This window comes from Nerophis lumbriciformis, linkage group LG32 (genome assembly GCF_033978685.3).
Source record: "Nerophis lumbriciformis linkage group LG32, RoL_Nlum_v2.1, whole genome shotgun sequence".
NCBI classification, from domain to species: Eukaryota; Metazoa; Chordata; class Actinopteri; order Syngnathiformes; family Syngnathidae; genus Nerophis; species Nerophis lumbriciformis.
In genome coordinates, this window is record NC_084579.2 from 8,908,033 (window position 1) to 8,925,257 (window position 17,225).

Below are 17,225 nucleotides of genomic sequence, written 5' to 3' on the forward strand. Positions count from 1 at the left end.
TGAATAAAAAAGAAAGTAAAACAATATAAAAACAGTTACATAGAAACTAGTAATTAATGAAAATGAGTCAAATGAACTGTTAAAGGTTAGTACTATTAGTGGACCAGCAGCACGCACAATCATGTGTGCTTACGGACTGTATCCCTTGCAGACTGTATTGATATATATTGATATATAATGTAGGAACCACAATATTAATAACAGAAAGAAACCCTTTTGTGTGAATGAGTGGGAATGAGTGTAAATGGGGGAGGGATGTTTTTTTTGGGTTGGTGCACTAATTGTAAGTGTATCTTGTGTTTTTTATATTGATTTAATTAAAAAAAAAAATTAAAAAACCGATACCGATAATAAAAAACCCCGATACCGATCATTTCCGATATTACTTTTTAACGCATTTATCGGCCGATAATATCGGCCTGCCATCTCTAATATATATATATATATATATATATATATTAGAGATGCGCGAATAGGCAATTATTTCATCCGCAACCGCATCAGAAAGTCGTCAACCATCTGCCATCCACCCGATGTAACATTTGATCAGAACCGCATCCGCCCGCACCCGCCCGTTGTTATATATCTAATATAGACGATGCAAGGCATTAGTGAGGTTATAAAGCTTTTGCCTGTTAAAGAAAGGAGACTGATCCAATGCAGCACAGACATTCGCGTGCCACGCTGTCACGACCCAGACGCACACCAGTGCGCAATCATATGGGAGCCGCGCTGAGCGCACCTCCAAGCGCATCTCGCTGCCGGCGACGGCCGGGTATGTGCCCGACGCTCCAGCGCCATCCATTTTCAGGGCTAGTTGATTCGGCAGGTGGGTTGTTACACACTCCTTAGCGGGTTCCGACTTCCATGGCCACCGTCCAGCTGCTGTCTATATCAACCGGGGTGAGCCCCACCCCTTTCATGAGCGCACTGCGCGCAGAGTGACCCCTGTTACGCGCCCCCGGCAATGGGGGTGGCGGGCAGGTAAGCTGCGCGGGCGGAGCGCGCGGAGTGACCCCTGTTACGAGCCCCCGGCCACGGGGGTGGCGGGCAGGTAAGCTGCTTACCTGCTGCGCGTGACGCCGGCCGCGGCGAAGGCGGACGAGGCGGGGTGTCGGTGCGGTGGGCGCGGTGGTGACCCTGGACGTGCGTCGGGCCCTTCTCACGGATCGCCTCAGCTACGGCTCCCGGTGGGGCCCTCTCGGGGGAAGGGGCCTCGGTCCCGGACCCCGGCGAGGCGTCCCTTCTCCGCTCCGTAAAAGTGTCCATCTCTTTTTTTTTTTTTTCTTCTGTTGTGGCATATGCTGCAGGTGCCTGCTTGTTTTTCGTATGTGGGTAACAACATTTAACTATGTATATATATTTCCGAATTGGTTTAACTGCCACCCGCCTGAATCTATTTAAAATCTAATTTTTTTTTTATTTCAACCACCCGACCCGACCCGCGGATAAAATCTAATTTTTTTTAATTTCATCAGCCCGATCCGCGGATAATCCGCGGACTCCGCGGTTGTGCCCGCAAACCGCGCATCTCTAATATATATATATATATATATATATATATATATATATATATATATATATATATATATATATATATATATATAAACAAAATGTAAAGCCATAGGCTTTTTTTGATTGATTGAAACTTTTATTAGTAGATTGCACAGTACAGTACATATTCCGTACAATTGACCACTAAATGGTAACACCCCAATAAGTTTTTCAACTTGTTTAAGTCGGGGTCCACGTTAATCAATTCATGGTAATCATTCTTGGCTCACACAGCATCACAGTTTTCACAGCTTTTGGGTTGCTAGAGGTAGAGAGTGTTTTGAAGTCGAGTTCTAATTCTTTTTTAAAGGCACAAAAAAACAGGTCGGATATTGAGATACTTACATTTATAAATATAAAACTTAGCCAATAGTATAATGAGGTTGCAAAGGTAAAATTCCTTTTGAAATTGTTTTTCATACAGTGTAAAACCAAATAGCACATCTTTAAAGCACAAATTTGTCATGAATGAACTTGGATTATAATAATAACAAATCGAGCCAAGATGACGTCACCTTGTCTTCTTCGTCTTTAACTTCTTCTTTCTTTAAAATGGCCGATAACAAGCATTACCGCCACCCTTCGAAAAGGAGTGTGGACAAATTAATTTTTATCCTCCAATGCCACATTCATCTTCTCTGTCTCCAGTTTCTTTTTAATATGTCCTTGTATTTACTATACATTAATACATGCTCTTTATTTTCTAACAAATCCAAAAAGTTCGTCCTTTTTACCTCTTTCACCCCTTGTTTCTTTTTCCTTTTTCGGTATTCGGTCCACGACGTGTTGTTCTGCCCCCTGGCGGATGTAAGCCGCAACTGGCCGCTACTGGCTAAAAGAACCACAACTCCCAGAATGCCTTTCGCTTGTTACGATCCGCGTGCTAGCATCTGGTAGCACACATTGCTACATCATGTCTGTCTTTATGGATTTAAACTTGACTTTCTCGCCAGATAAAAGCAACATGCAGCGAATGATTGACACTGCAGCTCATCGTGAGTCCACCGAATATAAATTGTTTTAAAATACCTTTATTTCAAGTCGCCGAGTGTAACTTTTTTATGAAAGTTAGCTTGGCTAGCGAAGTCGTTTTAGCTAACCAGACAATTCATTTCAAATTCAGTCTTTTTGGGTAGAAAACGCGTCAATACCTCACAATTATGTGTTCGTATACACGTCAATAACTCACTATTATGATATTAATACGCGTATTTGTATATACGTCGATAACTCACAATTGTGATACTAATATGTGTTTGTATACATTTCAATAATGAACAAATAAGATATTAATACATCTGTTTGTGTACGTGTCAATCATTAACAATTATGATATTAATACATGTGAATGTATACTCTTCAATCATTAACAATTATGATATTAATACACATGTATATACACACTGTAATCCAATCAGTGCATTGAAGCATAATAGTAATAATATCAATATTTTGCATTATTTTCCTGTAGTTGGTTTTTCCACGGTGGCAGTGAACTATACTTTTGAAGCCACAGCCAAAAGGAAACAGGTGAGACACGCCCACTGACACTTTATCACACAACCTGACGAATGTTTTTTCTTCTGCAGGATATTCCCTCCCCCAAACCGATCAATGAGCTTATTGATCAGCTACCAATTGTCCAGGTAACTATCTTACAGATAACTAATGTCCAGGTAACGATTATGTACGTATGTTACATACAGTCACGTAGACTGTTCCTCAAATATCGATTATTTACGTATGTTACATAAAGTCATGTAGACTATTCTTCAAATATCAATTATTTACGTATGTTACATAGTCAAATATCGATTATTTACGTATGTTACAAAAAGTCACGTAGACTGTTCTTCAAATATTGATTATGAAAGTCACGTAAACTATTCTTCAAATATTGATTACGTTACATAAAGTCATGTGGACTGTTCTTCAAATATCGATTTCATAAAGTCACGTAGACTGTTCTTCAAATATCAATTATTACATAGTCATGTCGACTGTTCTTTAAATATCGATTGTTTACGTATGTTGCATAAAGTCATGTCGACTGTTCTTCAAATATCGATTATCTACGTATGTTACATAAAGTCATGTCTACTGTTCTTTAAATATAGATTGTTTACATATGTTACATAAAGTCATGTTGACTGTTCTTCGAATATCGATTAGTTACGTATGTTACATAAAGTCACGTAGACTGTTCTTCAAATATCGATTATTTATGTATGTTACATAAAGTCATGTAAACCGTTCTTCAAATATCAATTATTTACGTATGTTACATAAAGTCATGTAGACTGTTCATCAAATATCGATTTCATAAAGTCATGTAGACTGTTCTTAAAATATCAATTATTACATAAAGTCATGTAGACTGTTCTTCAAATATCAATTATTTATGTATGTTACATAAAGTCATGTCGACTGTTCATCAAATATCGATTTCATAAAGTCATGTAGACTGTTCTTCAAATATCAATTATTACATAAAGTCATGTTGACTGTTCTTTAAATATCGATTGTTTACGTATGTTGCATAAAGTCATGTCGACTGTTCTTCAAATATCGATTATCTACGTATGTTACATAAAGTCACGTCTACTGTTCTTTAAATATTGATTGTTTATGTATGTTACATAAAGTCATGTTGACTGTTCTTCAAATATCGATTTCATAAAGTCACGTAGACTGTTCTTCAAATATCAATTATTACATAAAGTCATGTGGACTGTTCTTTAAATATCGATTATCTACGTATGTTACATAAAGTCATGTCTACTGTTCTTTAAATATTGATTGTTTATGTATGTTACATAAAGTCATGTTGACTGTTCCTCAAATATTGATTATTTACGTATGTTACATAAAGTCATGTAGACTATTCTTCAAATATCAATTATTTACGTATGTTACCTAGTCAAATATCGATTATTTACGTATGTTACATAAAGTCACGTAGACTGTTCTTCAAATATTGATTATGAAAGTCATGTAAACTATTCTTCAAATATCGATTACGTTACATAAAGTCATGTAGACTGTTCTTCAAATATCAATTATTTATGTATGTTACATAAAGTCATGTCTACTGTTCTTCAAATATCAATTATGTATGTTACATAAAGTCATGTGGACTGTTCATCAAATATTGATTACATAAAGTCACGTAGACTGTTTTTCAAATATCAATTATTACATAAAGTCATGTCGACTGTTCTTTAAATATCGATTGTTTACGTATGTTGCATAAAGTCATGTCGACTGTTCTTCAAATATGGATTATCTTCGTATGTTACATAAATTCATGTCTACTGTTCTTTAAATATTGATTGTTTATGTATGTTACATAAAGTTATGTTGACTGTTCTTCAAATATCGATTTCATAAAGTCACGTAGACTGTTCTTCAAATATCAATTATTACATAAAGTCATGTGGACTGTTCTTTAAATATCGATTATCTATGTATGTTACATAAAGTCATGTATACTGTTCTTTAAATATTGATTGTTTATGTATGTTACATAAAGTCATGTTGACTGTTCCTCAAATATCGATTATTTACGTATGTTACATAAAGTCATGTAGACTATTCTTCAAATATCAATTATTTACGTATGTTACATAGTCAAATATCGATTATTTACGTATGTTACACAAAGTCACGTAGACTGTTCTTCAAATATTGATTATGAAAGTCACGTAAACTATTCTTCAAATATCGATTACGTTACATAAAGTCATGTAGACTGTTCTTCAAATATCAATTATTTATGTATGTTACATAAAGTCATGTAGACTGTTCTTCAAATATCAATTATGTATGTTACATAAAGTCATGTGGACTGTTCATCAAATATTGATTACATAAAGTCACGTAGACTGTTCTTCAAATATCAATTATTACATAAAGTCATGTCGACTGTTCTTTAAATATCGATTGTTTACGTATGTTGCATAAAGTCATGTCGACTGTTCTTCAAATATGGATTATCTTCGTATGTTACATAAATTCATGTCTACTGTTCTTTAAATATTGATTGTTTATGTATGTTACATAAAGTCATGTTGACTGTTCTTCAAATATCGATTTCATAAAGTCACGTAGACTGTTCTTCAAATATCAATTATTCCATAGTCATGTCGACTGTTCTTTAAATATCGATTTTTTACGTATGTTGCATAAAGTCATGTCGACTGTTCTTCAAATATCGATTATCTACGTATGTTACATAAATTCATGTCTACTGTTCTTTAAATATAGATTGTTTATGTATGTTACATAAAGTCATGTTGACTGTTCTTCAAATATCGATTATTTATGTATGTTACATAAAGTCATGTAAACCGTTCTTCAAATATCAATTATTTACGTATGTTACATAAAGTCATGTAGACTGTTAATCAAATATCGATTTCATAAAGTCATGTAGACTGTTTTTCAAATATCAATTATTACATAAAGTCATGTAGACTGTTCTTCAAATATCAATTATTTATGTATGTTACATAAAGTCATGTCGACTGTTCATCAAATATCGATTTCATAAAGTCACGTAGACTGTTCTTCAAATATCAATTATTACATAAAGTCATGTCGACTGTTCTTTAAATATCGATTGTTTACGTATGTTGCATAAAGTCATGTCGACTGTTCTTCAAATATCGATTATCTACGTATGTTACATAAAGTCATGTCTACTGTTCTTCAAATATAAATTATTTATGTATGTTACATAAAGTCATGTCGACTGTTCATCAAATATCGATTTCATAAAGTCATGTAGACTGTTCTTCAAATATCAATTATTACATAAAGTCATATCGACTGTTCTTTAAATATCGATTGTTTACGTATGTTGCATAAAGTCATGTCGACTGTTCTTCAAATATGGATTATCTTCGTATGTTACATAAAGTCATGTCTACTGTTCTTTAAATATTGATTGTTTATGTATGTTACATAAAGTTATGTTGACTGTTCTTCAAATATCGATTTCATAAAGTCACGTAGACTGTTCTTCAAATATCAATTATTACATAGTCATGTCGACTGTTCTTTAAATATCGATTATCTACGTATGTTACATAAAGTCATGTCTACTGTTCTTTAAATATTGATTGTTTATGTATGTTACATAAAGTCATGTTGACTGTTCCTCAAATATAGATTATTTACGTATGTTACATAAAGTCATGTAGACTATTCTTCAAATATCAATTATTTACGTATGTTACCTAGTCAAATATCGATTATTTACGTATGTTGCATAAAGTCACGGAGACTGTTCTTCAAATATTGATTATGAAAGTCACGTAAACTATTCTTCAAATATCGATTACGTTACATAAAGTCATGTAGACTGTTCTTCAAATATCAATTATTTATGTATGTTACATAAAGTCATGTAGACTGTTCTTCAAATATCAATTATTTATGTATGTTACATAAAGTCATGTGGACTGTTCTTCAAATATCGATTTCATAAAGTCACGTAGACTGTTCTTCAAATATCAATTATTACATAAAGTCATGTCGACTGTTCTTTAAATATTGATTGTTTACGTATGTTACATAAAGTCATGTTGACTGTTCTTCAAATATCGATTAGTTACGTATGTTACATAAAGTCACGTAGACTGTGCTTCAAATATCGATTATTTACATATGTTACATAGTCACGTAGACTGTTCTTCAAATATTGATTATTTACGTATGTTACCTAAAGTCATGTAGACTGTTCTTCAAATATCGATTATTTACGTATGTTACATAGTCACGTAGACTGTTCTTCAAATATCGATTATTTACGTATGTTACATAAAGTCATGTCGACTGTTCTTCAAATATTGATTATTTACATATGTTACATAGTCATGTCGACTGTGCTTCAAATATCGATTATCTACGTATGTTACATAAAGTCATGTCGACTGTTCTTTAAATATCGATTATTTACATATGTTACATAGTCACGTAGACTGTTCTTCAAATATCGATTATTTACATATGTTACATAGTCACGTAGACTGTTCTTCAAATATAGATTATTTACGTATGTTACCTAAGGTCATGTAGACTGTTCTTCAAATATCGATTATTTACATATGTTACATAGTCACGTAGACTGTTCTTCAAATATCGATTATTTGCATATGTTACCGTACATAGTCACGTAGACTGTTCTTCAAATGTAGATTATTTACGTATGTTACCTAAAGTCATGTCGACTGTTCTTCAAATATCGATTATTTACATATGTTACATAGTTATGTCGACTGTGCTTCAAATATCGATTATCTACGTATGTTACATAAAGTCATGTCGACTGTTCTTCAAACAGGACACAGGCTGCATGTCGACTGTGCTTCAAATATCAATGATCTACGTACTTCAAATATCGATTATTTATGTATGTTACATAGTCATGTTGACTGATCTTCAAATATCGATTATTTACGTATGTTACATAAAGTCATGTCGACTTCTTCAAATATCGATTATTTACGTATGTTACATAGTCATGTTGACTGATCTTCAAATATCGATTATTTACGTATATTACATAAAGTCATGTTGACTGTTCTTCAAATATCGATTAGTTACGTATGTTACATAAAATCATGTCGATTGTTCTTCAAATTTTGATTATTTACGTATGTTACATAAAGTCATGTTGACTGTTCTTCAAATATCGATTATTTACGTATGTTACATAAAGTCATGTTGACTGTTCTTCAAATATCGATTAGTTACGTATGTTACATAAAATCATGTCGATTGTTCTTCAAATATCGATTATTTACATATGTTACATAAAGTCATGTAGACTGTTCTTCAAATATTGAATATTTACGTGCATAGATGTGTAAAACATCATCTATGCAGTAATCTAGAAGCAGCATTCCATGTTAGGAAGTGTTTACACCTAGACAATGTCATCATAAGAAACATTGAAGAGCACACCTGAATGAGACTTCAACTGTAATGGACAGATTAGAATTCTATCACATTACTTTTTATTCCGTTTGCAAATATGACCTGAAATGATTGGAAGAAATAGAAATGCTGTGAAAAATAACAAGTCAGTGATAGCATTTGATGATTTTTATGATGGTGTATTAATGCACTAATTACAAGATGCTCACTGTAAATACACATTAGCATCTTTACACTTATTATAATCATTATTATTTTATTAATTTTTTATGTGTGTGTTACATATTGTCTATACTTGTTGACATTGTGTGTGTGTGTGTGTGTGTGTGTGTGTTGCAGGGCCGCTCTAGACCAATCAGAGTGCTCAACAGACTGACGCTGGTCATGTGGGACCTGTGTCACTTTGTAAGTATCACAACTATCATCTCTATATTCATGACAATTGATACAAGAAGACACACAACAGGAAGTCATGTTGTGTCACCTTATGTTGTTTAGAGGTCAAATAGACACACATCACAACAGGAAGTCGTGTTGTTTAGAGGCCAAATAGACACACATCACAACAGGAAGTCGTGTTGTTTAGAGGCCAAATAGACACACATCACAACAGGAAGTCATGTTGTGTTGTTTAGAGGCCAAATAGACACACAACACAACAGGGAGTCATGTTGTCATTTTGTGTTGTTTAGAGGCCAAATAGACACACAACACAACAGGAAGTCATGTTGTCATTTTGTGTTGTTTAGAGACCAAATAGACACACATCACAACAGGAAGTCATGTTGTGTTGTTTAGAGGCCAAATAGACACACATCACAACAGGAAGTCATATTGTGTTGTTTAAAGGCCAAATAGACACATCACAAGAGGAAGTCATGTTGTGTTGTTTAGAGGCCAAATGACACACATCACAACAGGAAGTCATGTTGTGTTGTTTAGAGGCCAAATAGACACACATCACAGCAGGAAGTTGTGTTGTTTAGAGGCCAAATAGACACACATCACAACAGGAAGTCATGTTGTGTCATGTTGTGTTGTTTAGAGACCAAATAGACACACATCACAGCAGGAAGTTGTGTTGTTTAGAGGCCAAATAGACACACATCACAACAGGAAGTCATGTTGTGTCATGTTGTGTTGTTTAGAGGCCAAATAGACACACATCACAACAGGAAGTCATGTTGTGTTGTTTAGAGGCCAAATAGACACACATCACAACAGGAAGTCATATTGTGTTGTTTAAAGGCCAAATAGACACATCACAACAGGAAGTCATGTTGTGTTGTTTAGAGGCCAAATAGACACACATCACAACAAGAAGTCATGTTGTGTTGTTTAGGGGCCAAATAGACACACATCACAGCAGGAAGTTGTGTTGTTTAGAGGCCAAATAGACACACATCACAACAGGAAGTCATGTTGTGTCATGTTGTGTTGTTTAGAGGCCAAATAGACACACATCACAACAGGAAGTCATGTTGTGTTGTTTAGAGGCCAAATAGACACACATCACAACAGGGAGTCATGTTGTCATTTTGTGTTGTTTAGAGGCCAAATAGACACACAACACAACAGGAAGTCATGTTGTCATTTTGTGTTGTTTAGAGGCCAAATAGACACACAACACAACAGGAAGTCATGTTGTGTTGTTTAGAGGCCAAATAGACACACATCACAACAGGAAGTCATGTTGTGTTGTTTAGAGGCCAAATAGACACACATCACAACAAGAGGTCATGTTGTGTTGTTTAGAGGCCAAATAGACACACATCACAGCAGGAAGTTGTGTTGTTTAGAGGCAAAATAGACACACATCACAACAGGAAGTCATGTTGTGTTGTTTAGAGGCCAAATAGACACACATCACAACAAGAGGTCATGTTGTGTTGTTTAGAGGCCAAATAGACACACATCACAGCAGGAAGTTGTGTTGTTTAGAGGCAAAATAGACACAAATCGCAACAGGAAGTTGTGTTGTTTAGAGGCCAAATAGACACACATCACAACAGGAAGTCATATTGTGTTGTTTAAAGGCCAAATAGACACATCACAACAGGAAGTCATGTTGTGTTGTTTAGAGGCCAAATGACACACATCACAACAGGAAGTCATGTTGTGTTGTTTAGAGGCCAAATAGACACACATCACAACAAGAAGTCATGTTGTGTTGTTTAGGGGCCAAATAGACACACATCACAGCAGGAAGTTGTGTTGTTTAGAGGCCAAATAGACACACATCACAACAGGAAGTCATGTTGTGTCATGTTGTGTTGTTTAGAGGCCAAATAGACACACATCACAACAGGAAGTCATGTTGTGTTGTTTAGAGGCCAAATAGACACACATCACAACAGGGAGTCATGTTGTCATTTTGTGTTGTTTAGAGGCCAAATAGACACACAACACAACAGGAAGTCATGTTGTCATTTTGTGTTGTTTAGAGGCCAAATAGACACACAACACAACAGGAAGTTATGTTGTGTTGTTTAGAGGCCAAATAGACACACATCACAACAGGAAGTCATGTTGTGTTGTTTAGAGGCCAAATAGACACACATCACAAAAGGAAGTCATGTTGTGTTGTTTAGAGGCCAAATAGACACACATCACAACAGGAAGTCATGTTGTGTTGTTTAGAGGCCAAATAGACACACATCACAACAAGAGGTCATGTTGTGTTGTTTAGAGGCCAAATAGACACACATCACAGCAGGAAGTTGTGTTGTTTAGAGGCAAAATAGACACAAATCGCAACAGGAAGTCATATTGTGTTGTTTAAAGGCCAAATAGACACATCACAACAGGAAGTCATGTTGTGTTGTTTAGAGGCCAAATGACACACATCACAACAGGAAGTCATGTTGTGTTGTTTAGAGGCCAAATAGACACACATCACAACAGGAAGTCATGTTGTCATTTTGTGTTGTGTAGGGGCCAAATAGACACACATCACAACAGGAAGTCATGTTGCGTTGTTTAGTCATGTTGTGTCATGTTGTGTTGTTTAGAGGCCAAATGCTGCAGAGTATCGTACTTTTGACTTGATTGCAGTCCAGCCAATGACGGAGAAAGTTTTTCATGTGAGAGACACACACACACACACACACACACACACACACACACACACAGACACACACACTGACCTAGTTGTGTATGTTTGCAGGTGGCGTGCATGCAGCTGGACGTAGACGTGATTAGTTTGTGTGTGACGGAGCAACTGCCTTTCTTCTTGAAGAGAGCTCCTGTCACTGGGGTTAGTCACACTCATGTAATGCTAACTGTCAGTGCTAACAATGCTGAGTGGGCACGTGTGTGTGTGTGTGTGTGTGTGTGTGTGTGTGTGTGTGTGTGTGTGCAGGCTGTGGAGAGAGGCGTGGTGTTTGAAGTGTCATACGCCGCAGCCATCAGAGACGCCACCATGAGACGCTACACCATTTCTAACGCCATTAGCTTGACGGAGACATGCAAAGGAAAGGTACTTCCTGTCTGTGTTATCCGGCCATGATGATGATGATGATGATGATGATGATGATGAAGAAGCTCCGCCCCCGTGTCTTTCAGAACGTGATGTTGTCCAGTGCAGCTGACAAGGTGTGTGTCGTCCTCACTTTGATGACTTGGGTTTACACAACAGGTGTTTACACATGTCACACACGCCTTTACACTACATGTGTTTACACAACATGTCACACACGCCTTTACACATGTGTTTACACAACATGTCACACACGCCTTTACACAACATGTGTTTACACAACATGTCACACACGCCTTTACACATGTGTTTACACAACATGTCACACACGCCTTTACACAACATGTGTTTACACAACATGTCACACACGCCTTTACACATGTGTTTACACAACATGTCACACACGCCTTTACACTACATGTGTTTACACAACATGTCACACACGCCTTTACACGTGTTTACACAACATGTGTTTAGACAACACGTCACAGACACGCCTTTACACTACATGTGTTTACACAACATGTCACACACGCCTTTACACATGTGTGTACACAACATGTGTTTAGACAACACGTCACAGACACGCCTTTACACTACATGTGTTTAAACATGTGTTTACACAACATTTCAAACACGCCTTTACACTACATGTGTTTACACAACATGTCACACACGCCTTTACACATGTGTTTAGACAACATGTCACAGACACGCCTTTACACTACATGTGTTTACACAACATGTCACACACGCCTTTACACATGTGTTTAGACAACATGTCACAGACACGCCTTTACACTACATGTGTTTACACAACATGTCACACAAGCCTTTACACATGTGTTTACACAGTATATCACACACGCCTTTACACTACATGTGTTTACACAACATGTCACACACGCCTTTACACATGTGTTTAGACAACATGTCACAGACATGCCTTTACACTACATGTGTTTACACAACATGTCACACAAGCCTTTACACATGTGTTTACACAGTATATCACACACGCCTTTCAACATGTGTTTACACATGTCACACACGCCTTTACACATGTGTTTACACAGTATGTCACACGCGCCTTTACACAACATGTCACACACGGCTTTACACATGTGTTTACACAACATGAAACACAGGTCTTTACACAATGTGTTTACACAACATGTCACACACGACTTTACACACGTGTTTACACAACATGACACACACGCCTTTACACATGTGTTGGCACAACATAACACAAACGCCTTTACACAACATGTCAGACACGCCTTTAAATGTGTTTACACAACATGTCACACACGCCTTTACACAAGATGTGTTTACGTAACATATCACACACGCCTTTACACAAGATGTGTTTACACAAGATGTCACACACGACTTTACACAAGATGTGTTTACACAACATGTCACACACGATTTTACACAAGATGTGTTTACACAACATGTCACACACGCCTTTACACAAGATGTTTACACATGTCACACACGCCTTTACACATGTTTACATATGTCACACACGCCTTTACATAACATGTCACACACGCCTTTACACATGTTTACACAACATGTCACACACACCTTTACACATGTATTACATATGTCACACACACCTTTGCACAACATGTTTACATGTGTCACACGCCCTTATACATCTGTTTACACATGTCACACAGGCCTTTACACAACATGTTTACACATGTCACACACGCCTTTACACATGTCACACACGCCTTTACACATGTGTTTACACAACATGTCACACACACCTTTACACATGTGTTTACACATGTCACACACGCCTTTACACACGTGTTTACACGTCACACACGTCTTTACACATCTGTTTACACAACATGTCACACACGCCTTTACACATGTGTTTACACAACATGTCACACACACTTGTACACAAATTTACACATGTCACGCACGCCTTTACACATGTGTTTACACATGTCACACACGCCTTTACACATGTGTTTACACAACATGTCACACACGCCTTTACACATGTGTTTACACATGTCACACACGCCTTTACACACGTGTTTACACGTCACACACGTCTTTACACATCTGTTTACACAACATGTCACACACGCCTTTACACGTGTTTACACATGTCACACACTTGTACACAAATTTACACGTCACGCACGCCTTTACACGTGTTTACACATGTCACAGACACCTTTACACGTGTTTACACATGTCACACACGCCTTTACACATGTGTTTACACATGTCACACACACTTGTACACATATTTATACATGTCACACACGCCTTTACACATGTCACGCACGCCTTTACACTACATGTCACGCACGCCTTTACATGTGTTTACACATGTCACACACGCCTTTACACACGTGTTTACACGTCACACACGTCTTTACACATCTGTTTATACAACATGTCACACACGCCTTTACACATGTGTTTACACATGTCACACACGCCTTTACACATGTGTTTACACAACATGTCACACACGCCTTTACACATGTTTACACATGTCACACACGCCTTTACACGTGTTTACATGTCACACACGTCTTTACACATCTGTTTACACAACATGTCACACACGCCTTTACACATGTGTTTACACAACATGTCACACACACTTGTACACAAATTTACACGTCACGCACGCCTTTACATATGTGTTTACACATGTCACACACGCCTTTACACATGTGTTTACACAACATGTCACACACGCCTTTACACATGTGTTTACACATGTCACACACGTCTTTACACATCTGTTTACACAACATGTCACACACGCCTTTACACATGTGTTTACACAACATGTCACACACACTTGTACACAAATTTACACGTCACGCACGCCTTTACACGTGTTTACACATGTCACACACACCTTTACACGTGTTTACACATGTCACACATGCCTTTACACATGTGTTTACGCAACATGTCACACACACTTGTACACATATTTACACGTCACACACGCCTTTACACTACATGTCACGCACGCCTTTACACGTGTTTACACATGTCACACACGCCTTTACACGTGTTTACACAACATGTTACACATGTGTATACACAACATGTCACACACACGTTTACACAACACATGTTTACATAACGTGTTTACTCAACATGTCACACACGCCTGTTTACACAACACGTGTTTTGTTTACGTCCTCAGCCTCTGGAACTGCGAGGACCCTATGACATCATCAACTTGTATCCTTCCCTTTGGCTCCGCCTACTGGCCTAAACTCAAGCGTGTGTTGTTTTCCTGAGACGACGCTCAGAAGCACGTTGTTCGGTCTGTCGGACGCAGACGCCAAGAGCGCGGTGAGCTCCACCTGTCGGTCCGTCTTATTTCACGCAGGTAAAGTCCCACCTCAGATACACCAAGTGGGAGGAGCCAGTGGCGTGGGCGTGTCAGACAAGGTCTTTTTTTCCCCCCCCTCAGAAACCAGAAAGACGGCGAGTGGTATCATTTGGACCAAAAAGATGTGCGGCGAAGCCTCCTGCCACCAGGGGGCTCTACCCTCTTCTTGTAGGTGACTCAGCAGAATTCACACGCTTTTCAACAGTTCCTTTTCAACGCTCTTCTTACCTGAGCAGGTGACGTTCCTGCAGCCAAACGAAGCAAAACTCAGCAGACTGACTGACACGTGTCGGATAAGTGACGCAGGCGAGAAGAAAGTGCATGAAAACATGAACATCAATGCATTATTGGACGCCATCATAGGCAGGGCAACCCGAGCCCCTTCAAATTAAAAGTTTAGAAGCGTCCTGGAGTTACGATAGTTTCTATTAATGTTTTCTTCCTAAGAGTCACTGAATTGATACAATGTGTGACATAAATAAAGGATGACTTTGCAGGAAATGTTTTATTCTGAAAAAAGGAAGTGATGGCAACAAAATGGCTTTCAGTTTGAAAATTACAAAAATAAAAGAATTCAAACATTTAGAGCTAATGTGGCTGGGCGTGTACCACGAGGCAGGAGTTCTTATCCAGGGTAGGATTATGTAGTGCGACAACGCTGGTTATGTTGCCATGGTGACCTGCGGATGGAGCTGAGTGAAGTTTATCCAGGATCTCCATAGCCAGACTTTGACTCACTACCTTCCCCGCCACTCATTGGCCCGTGATCACGGAGCCCCGCCTCCTCCAGGCATCATGTGGTTGATGTGGCCCTGAAAGACACGATGACATCACAGCTGGCGACTGTTGTCATGGTAACATGCTCTCAAGAGTCTTAAAGTCCATCTCCTCTTACTGGTTCTCCTGCCAGACATCTTGGACAAGGGAGCGGAGGACTTCTTGCTCGGAACACGCACACCTGCGCCAAACATCTCAGTGTTAGGGGTGGAAACACACTTGGGTCGTCGTCATGGCAACCGGCACTGACCTGTCCGTCCTTCTCCTGGCGAGTCATTCGAATCAAAGTAGGGAGCAACTCCATTGGACAATCCGAATCCGGAAGTCCCGCCTCCAAACAGACCCGCTTCTACACAATCGATGAGTACTTCGATTACTAATCGATAGTTACTTGCTTGAGCTCACGCGAACGCGCACACACGCACACGCCTCACCGGTTTACAGCTCCATACATCCACTTCCGGTTCCAAACACCGCTTGACACGGCGATCACACTGCATGCTAGTGACGCTAACTGAGCAGGAAAAGGAGCCGAGATAACATCCGGTTAACCTGAAGACAAACTTGAGGCTAGCATGAATTAAAGGGCAGTTTCCCTCCAAAAAGAAGAAAATAAGGACTTGGCTGATTGTCAACTGCCGCCAAGTCTGTGGGTTCTGCCCTCCGGAAGACCGCAACTTCAAATTTTCAATAGCGTCACGACACTTCCGGGAGATAAGGGCTTCTTCAAATTAAAAGCACATGTCATTCTCTATGAAAAACAATACACATAACGCATACTTGCCAACATTGAGACCTCCGATTTCGGGAGGTGGGGGGTGGGGGCGTGGTTAAGAGGGGTGGAGTATATTGACAACTAGAATTTACCAAGTCAAGTATTTCATATATTTATATATATATATATATATATATATATATATATATATATATATATATATATATATATATATATATATATGTCTTAATAAGGTTATCCAAAAAATAGTGCTCGATACCGTAGTAGAGCGCAATATATGTATGTGTGGGGAAAAAAAATCACAAGACTACTTCATCTCTACAGGCCTGTTTCATGAG

The 17,225-nt window shown here is 38.0% G+C and overlaps 2 protein-coding genes across 3 annotated transcripts in view; one reads left to right on the forward strand and one right to left on the reverse strand.

Annotated features, from left to right (window-relative positions):
• Window positions 1–15,956, forward strand: part of rpp30 (ribonuclease P/MRP 30 subunit) — a 20,071-nt gene extending 4,115 nt beyond the window's left edge. The window contains exons 1-12 of one of the 2 annotated variants that reach the window (XM_061926964.1): window positions 2,406–2,549; window positions 3,026–3,084; window positions 3,144–3,200; window positions 8,836–8,901; window positions 11,508–11,579; window positions 11,663–11,752; window positions 11,858–11,974; window positions 12,061–12,090; window positions 15,183–15,220; window positions 15,292–15,371; window positions 15,456–15,542; window positions 15,611–15,956. In XM_061926964.1, the coding sequence (XP_061782948.1) occupies window positions 2,468–2,549; window positions 3,026–3,084; window positions 3,144–3,200; window positions 8,836–8,901; window positions 11,508–11,579; window positions 11,663–11,752; window positions 11,858–11,974; window positions 12,061–12,090; window positions 15,183–15,220; window positions 15,292–15,371; window positions 15,456–15,542; window positions 15,611–15,657 (825 nt within the window). In that variant the 5' untranslated portion in view covers window positions 2,406–2,467 and the 3' untranslated portion in view covers window positions 15,658–15,956. Of the gene's footprint in view, window positions 1–2,405; window positions 2,550–3,025; window positions 3,085–3,143; window positions 3,201–8,835; window positions 8,902–11,507; window positions 11,580–11,662; window positions 11,753–11,857; window positions 11,975–12,060; window positions 12,091–15,182; window positions 15,221–15,291; window positions 15,372–15,455; window positions 15,543–15,610 lie in introns of those variants that run through there. The other variant, XM_061926965.2, reaches the window with a different exon arrangement.
• LOC140677473 (uncharacterized) lies at window positions 15,865–16,849 on the reverse strand. Its single transcript, XM_072912086.1, has 4 exons — window positions 16,586–16,849; window positions 16,402–16,500; window positions 16,270–16,332; window positions 15,865–16,186 (listed from the first exon to the last, which is right to left on the reverse strand). Exons 1-4 carry the CDS (start codon window positions 16,649–16,651, stop codon window positions 16,142–16,144), a joined length of 273 nt encoding a protein of 90 aa, XP_072768187.1. The 5' UTR covers window positions 16,652–16,849; the 3' UTR covers window positions 15,865–16,141.
• Between the last annotated feature and the right edge of the window lie 376 nt (window positions 16,850–17,225).

What these genes read in the sequence shown, in the direction of transcription:
- LOC140677473 (XM_072912086.1), bottom strand. Translation starts at nt 16,651, where the DNA reads ATGCAGTGTGATCGCCGTGTCAAGCGGTGTTTGGAACCGGAAGTGGAT. An exon ending in ATGTATGGAGCTGTAAACCG is followed by an intron (nt 16,501 to 16,585) that starts GTGAGGCGTGTG and finishes TCGATTGTGTAG; the next exon opens with AAGCGGGTCTGTTTGGAGGC. An exon ending in GATGTCTGGCAGGAGAACCA is followed by an intron (nt 16,187 to 16,269) that starts GTAAGAGGAGAT and finishes CGTGTCTTTCAG; the next exon opens with GGCCACATCAACCACATGAT.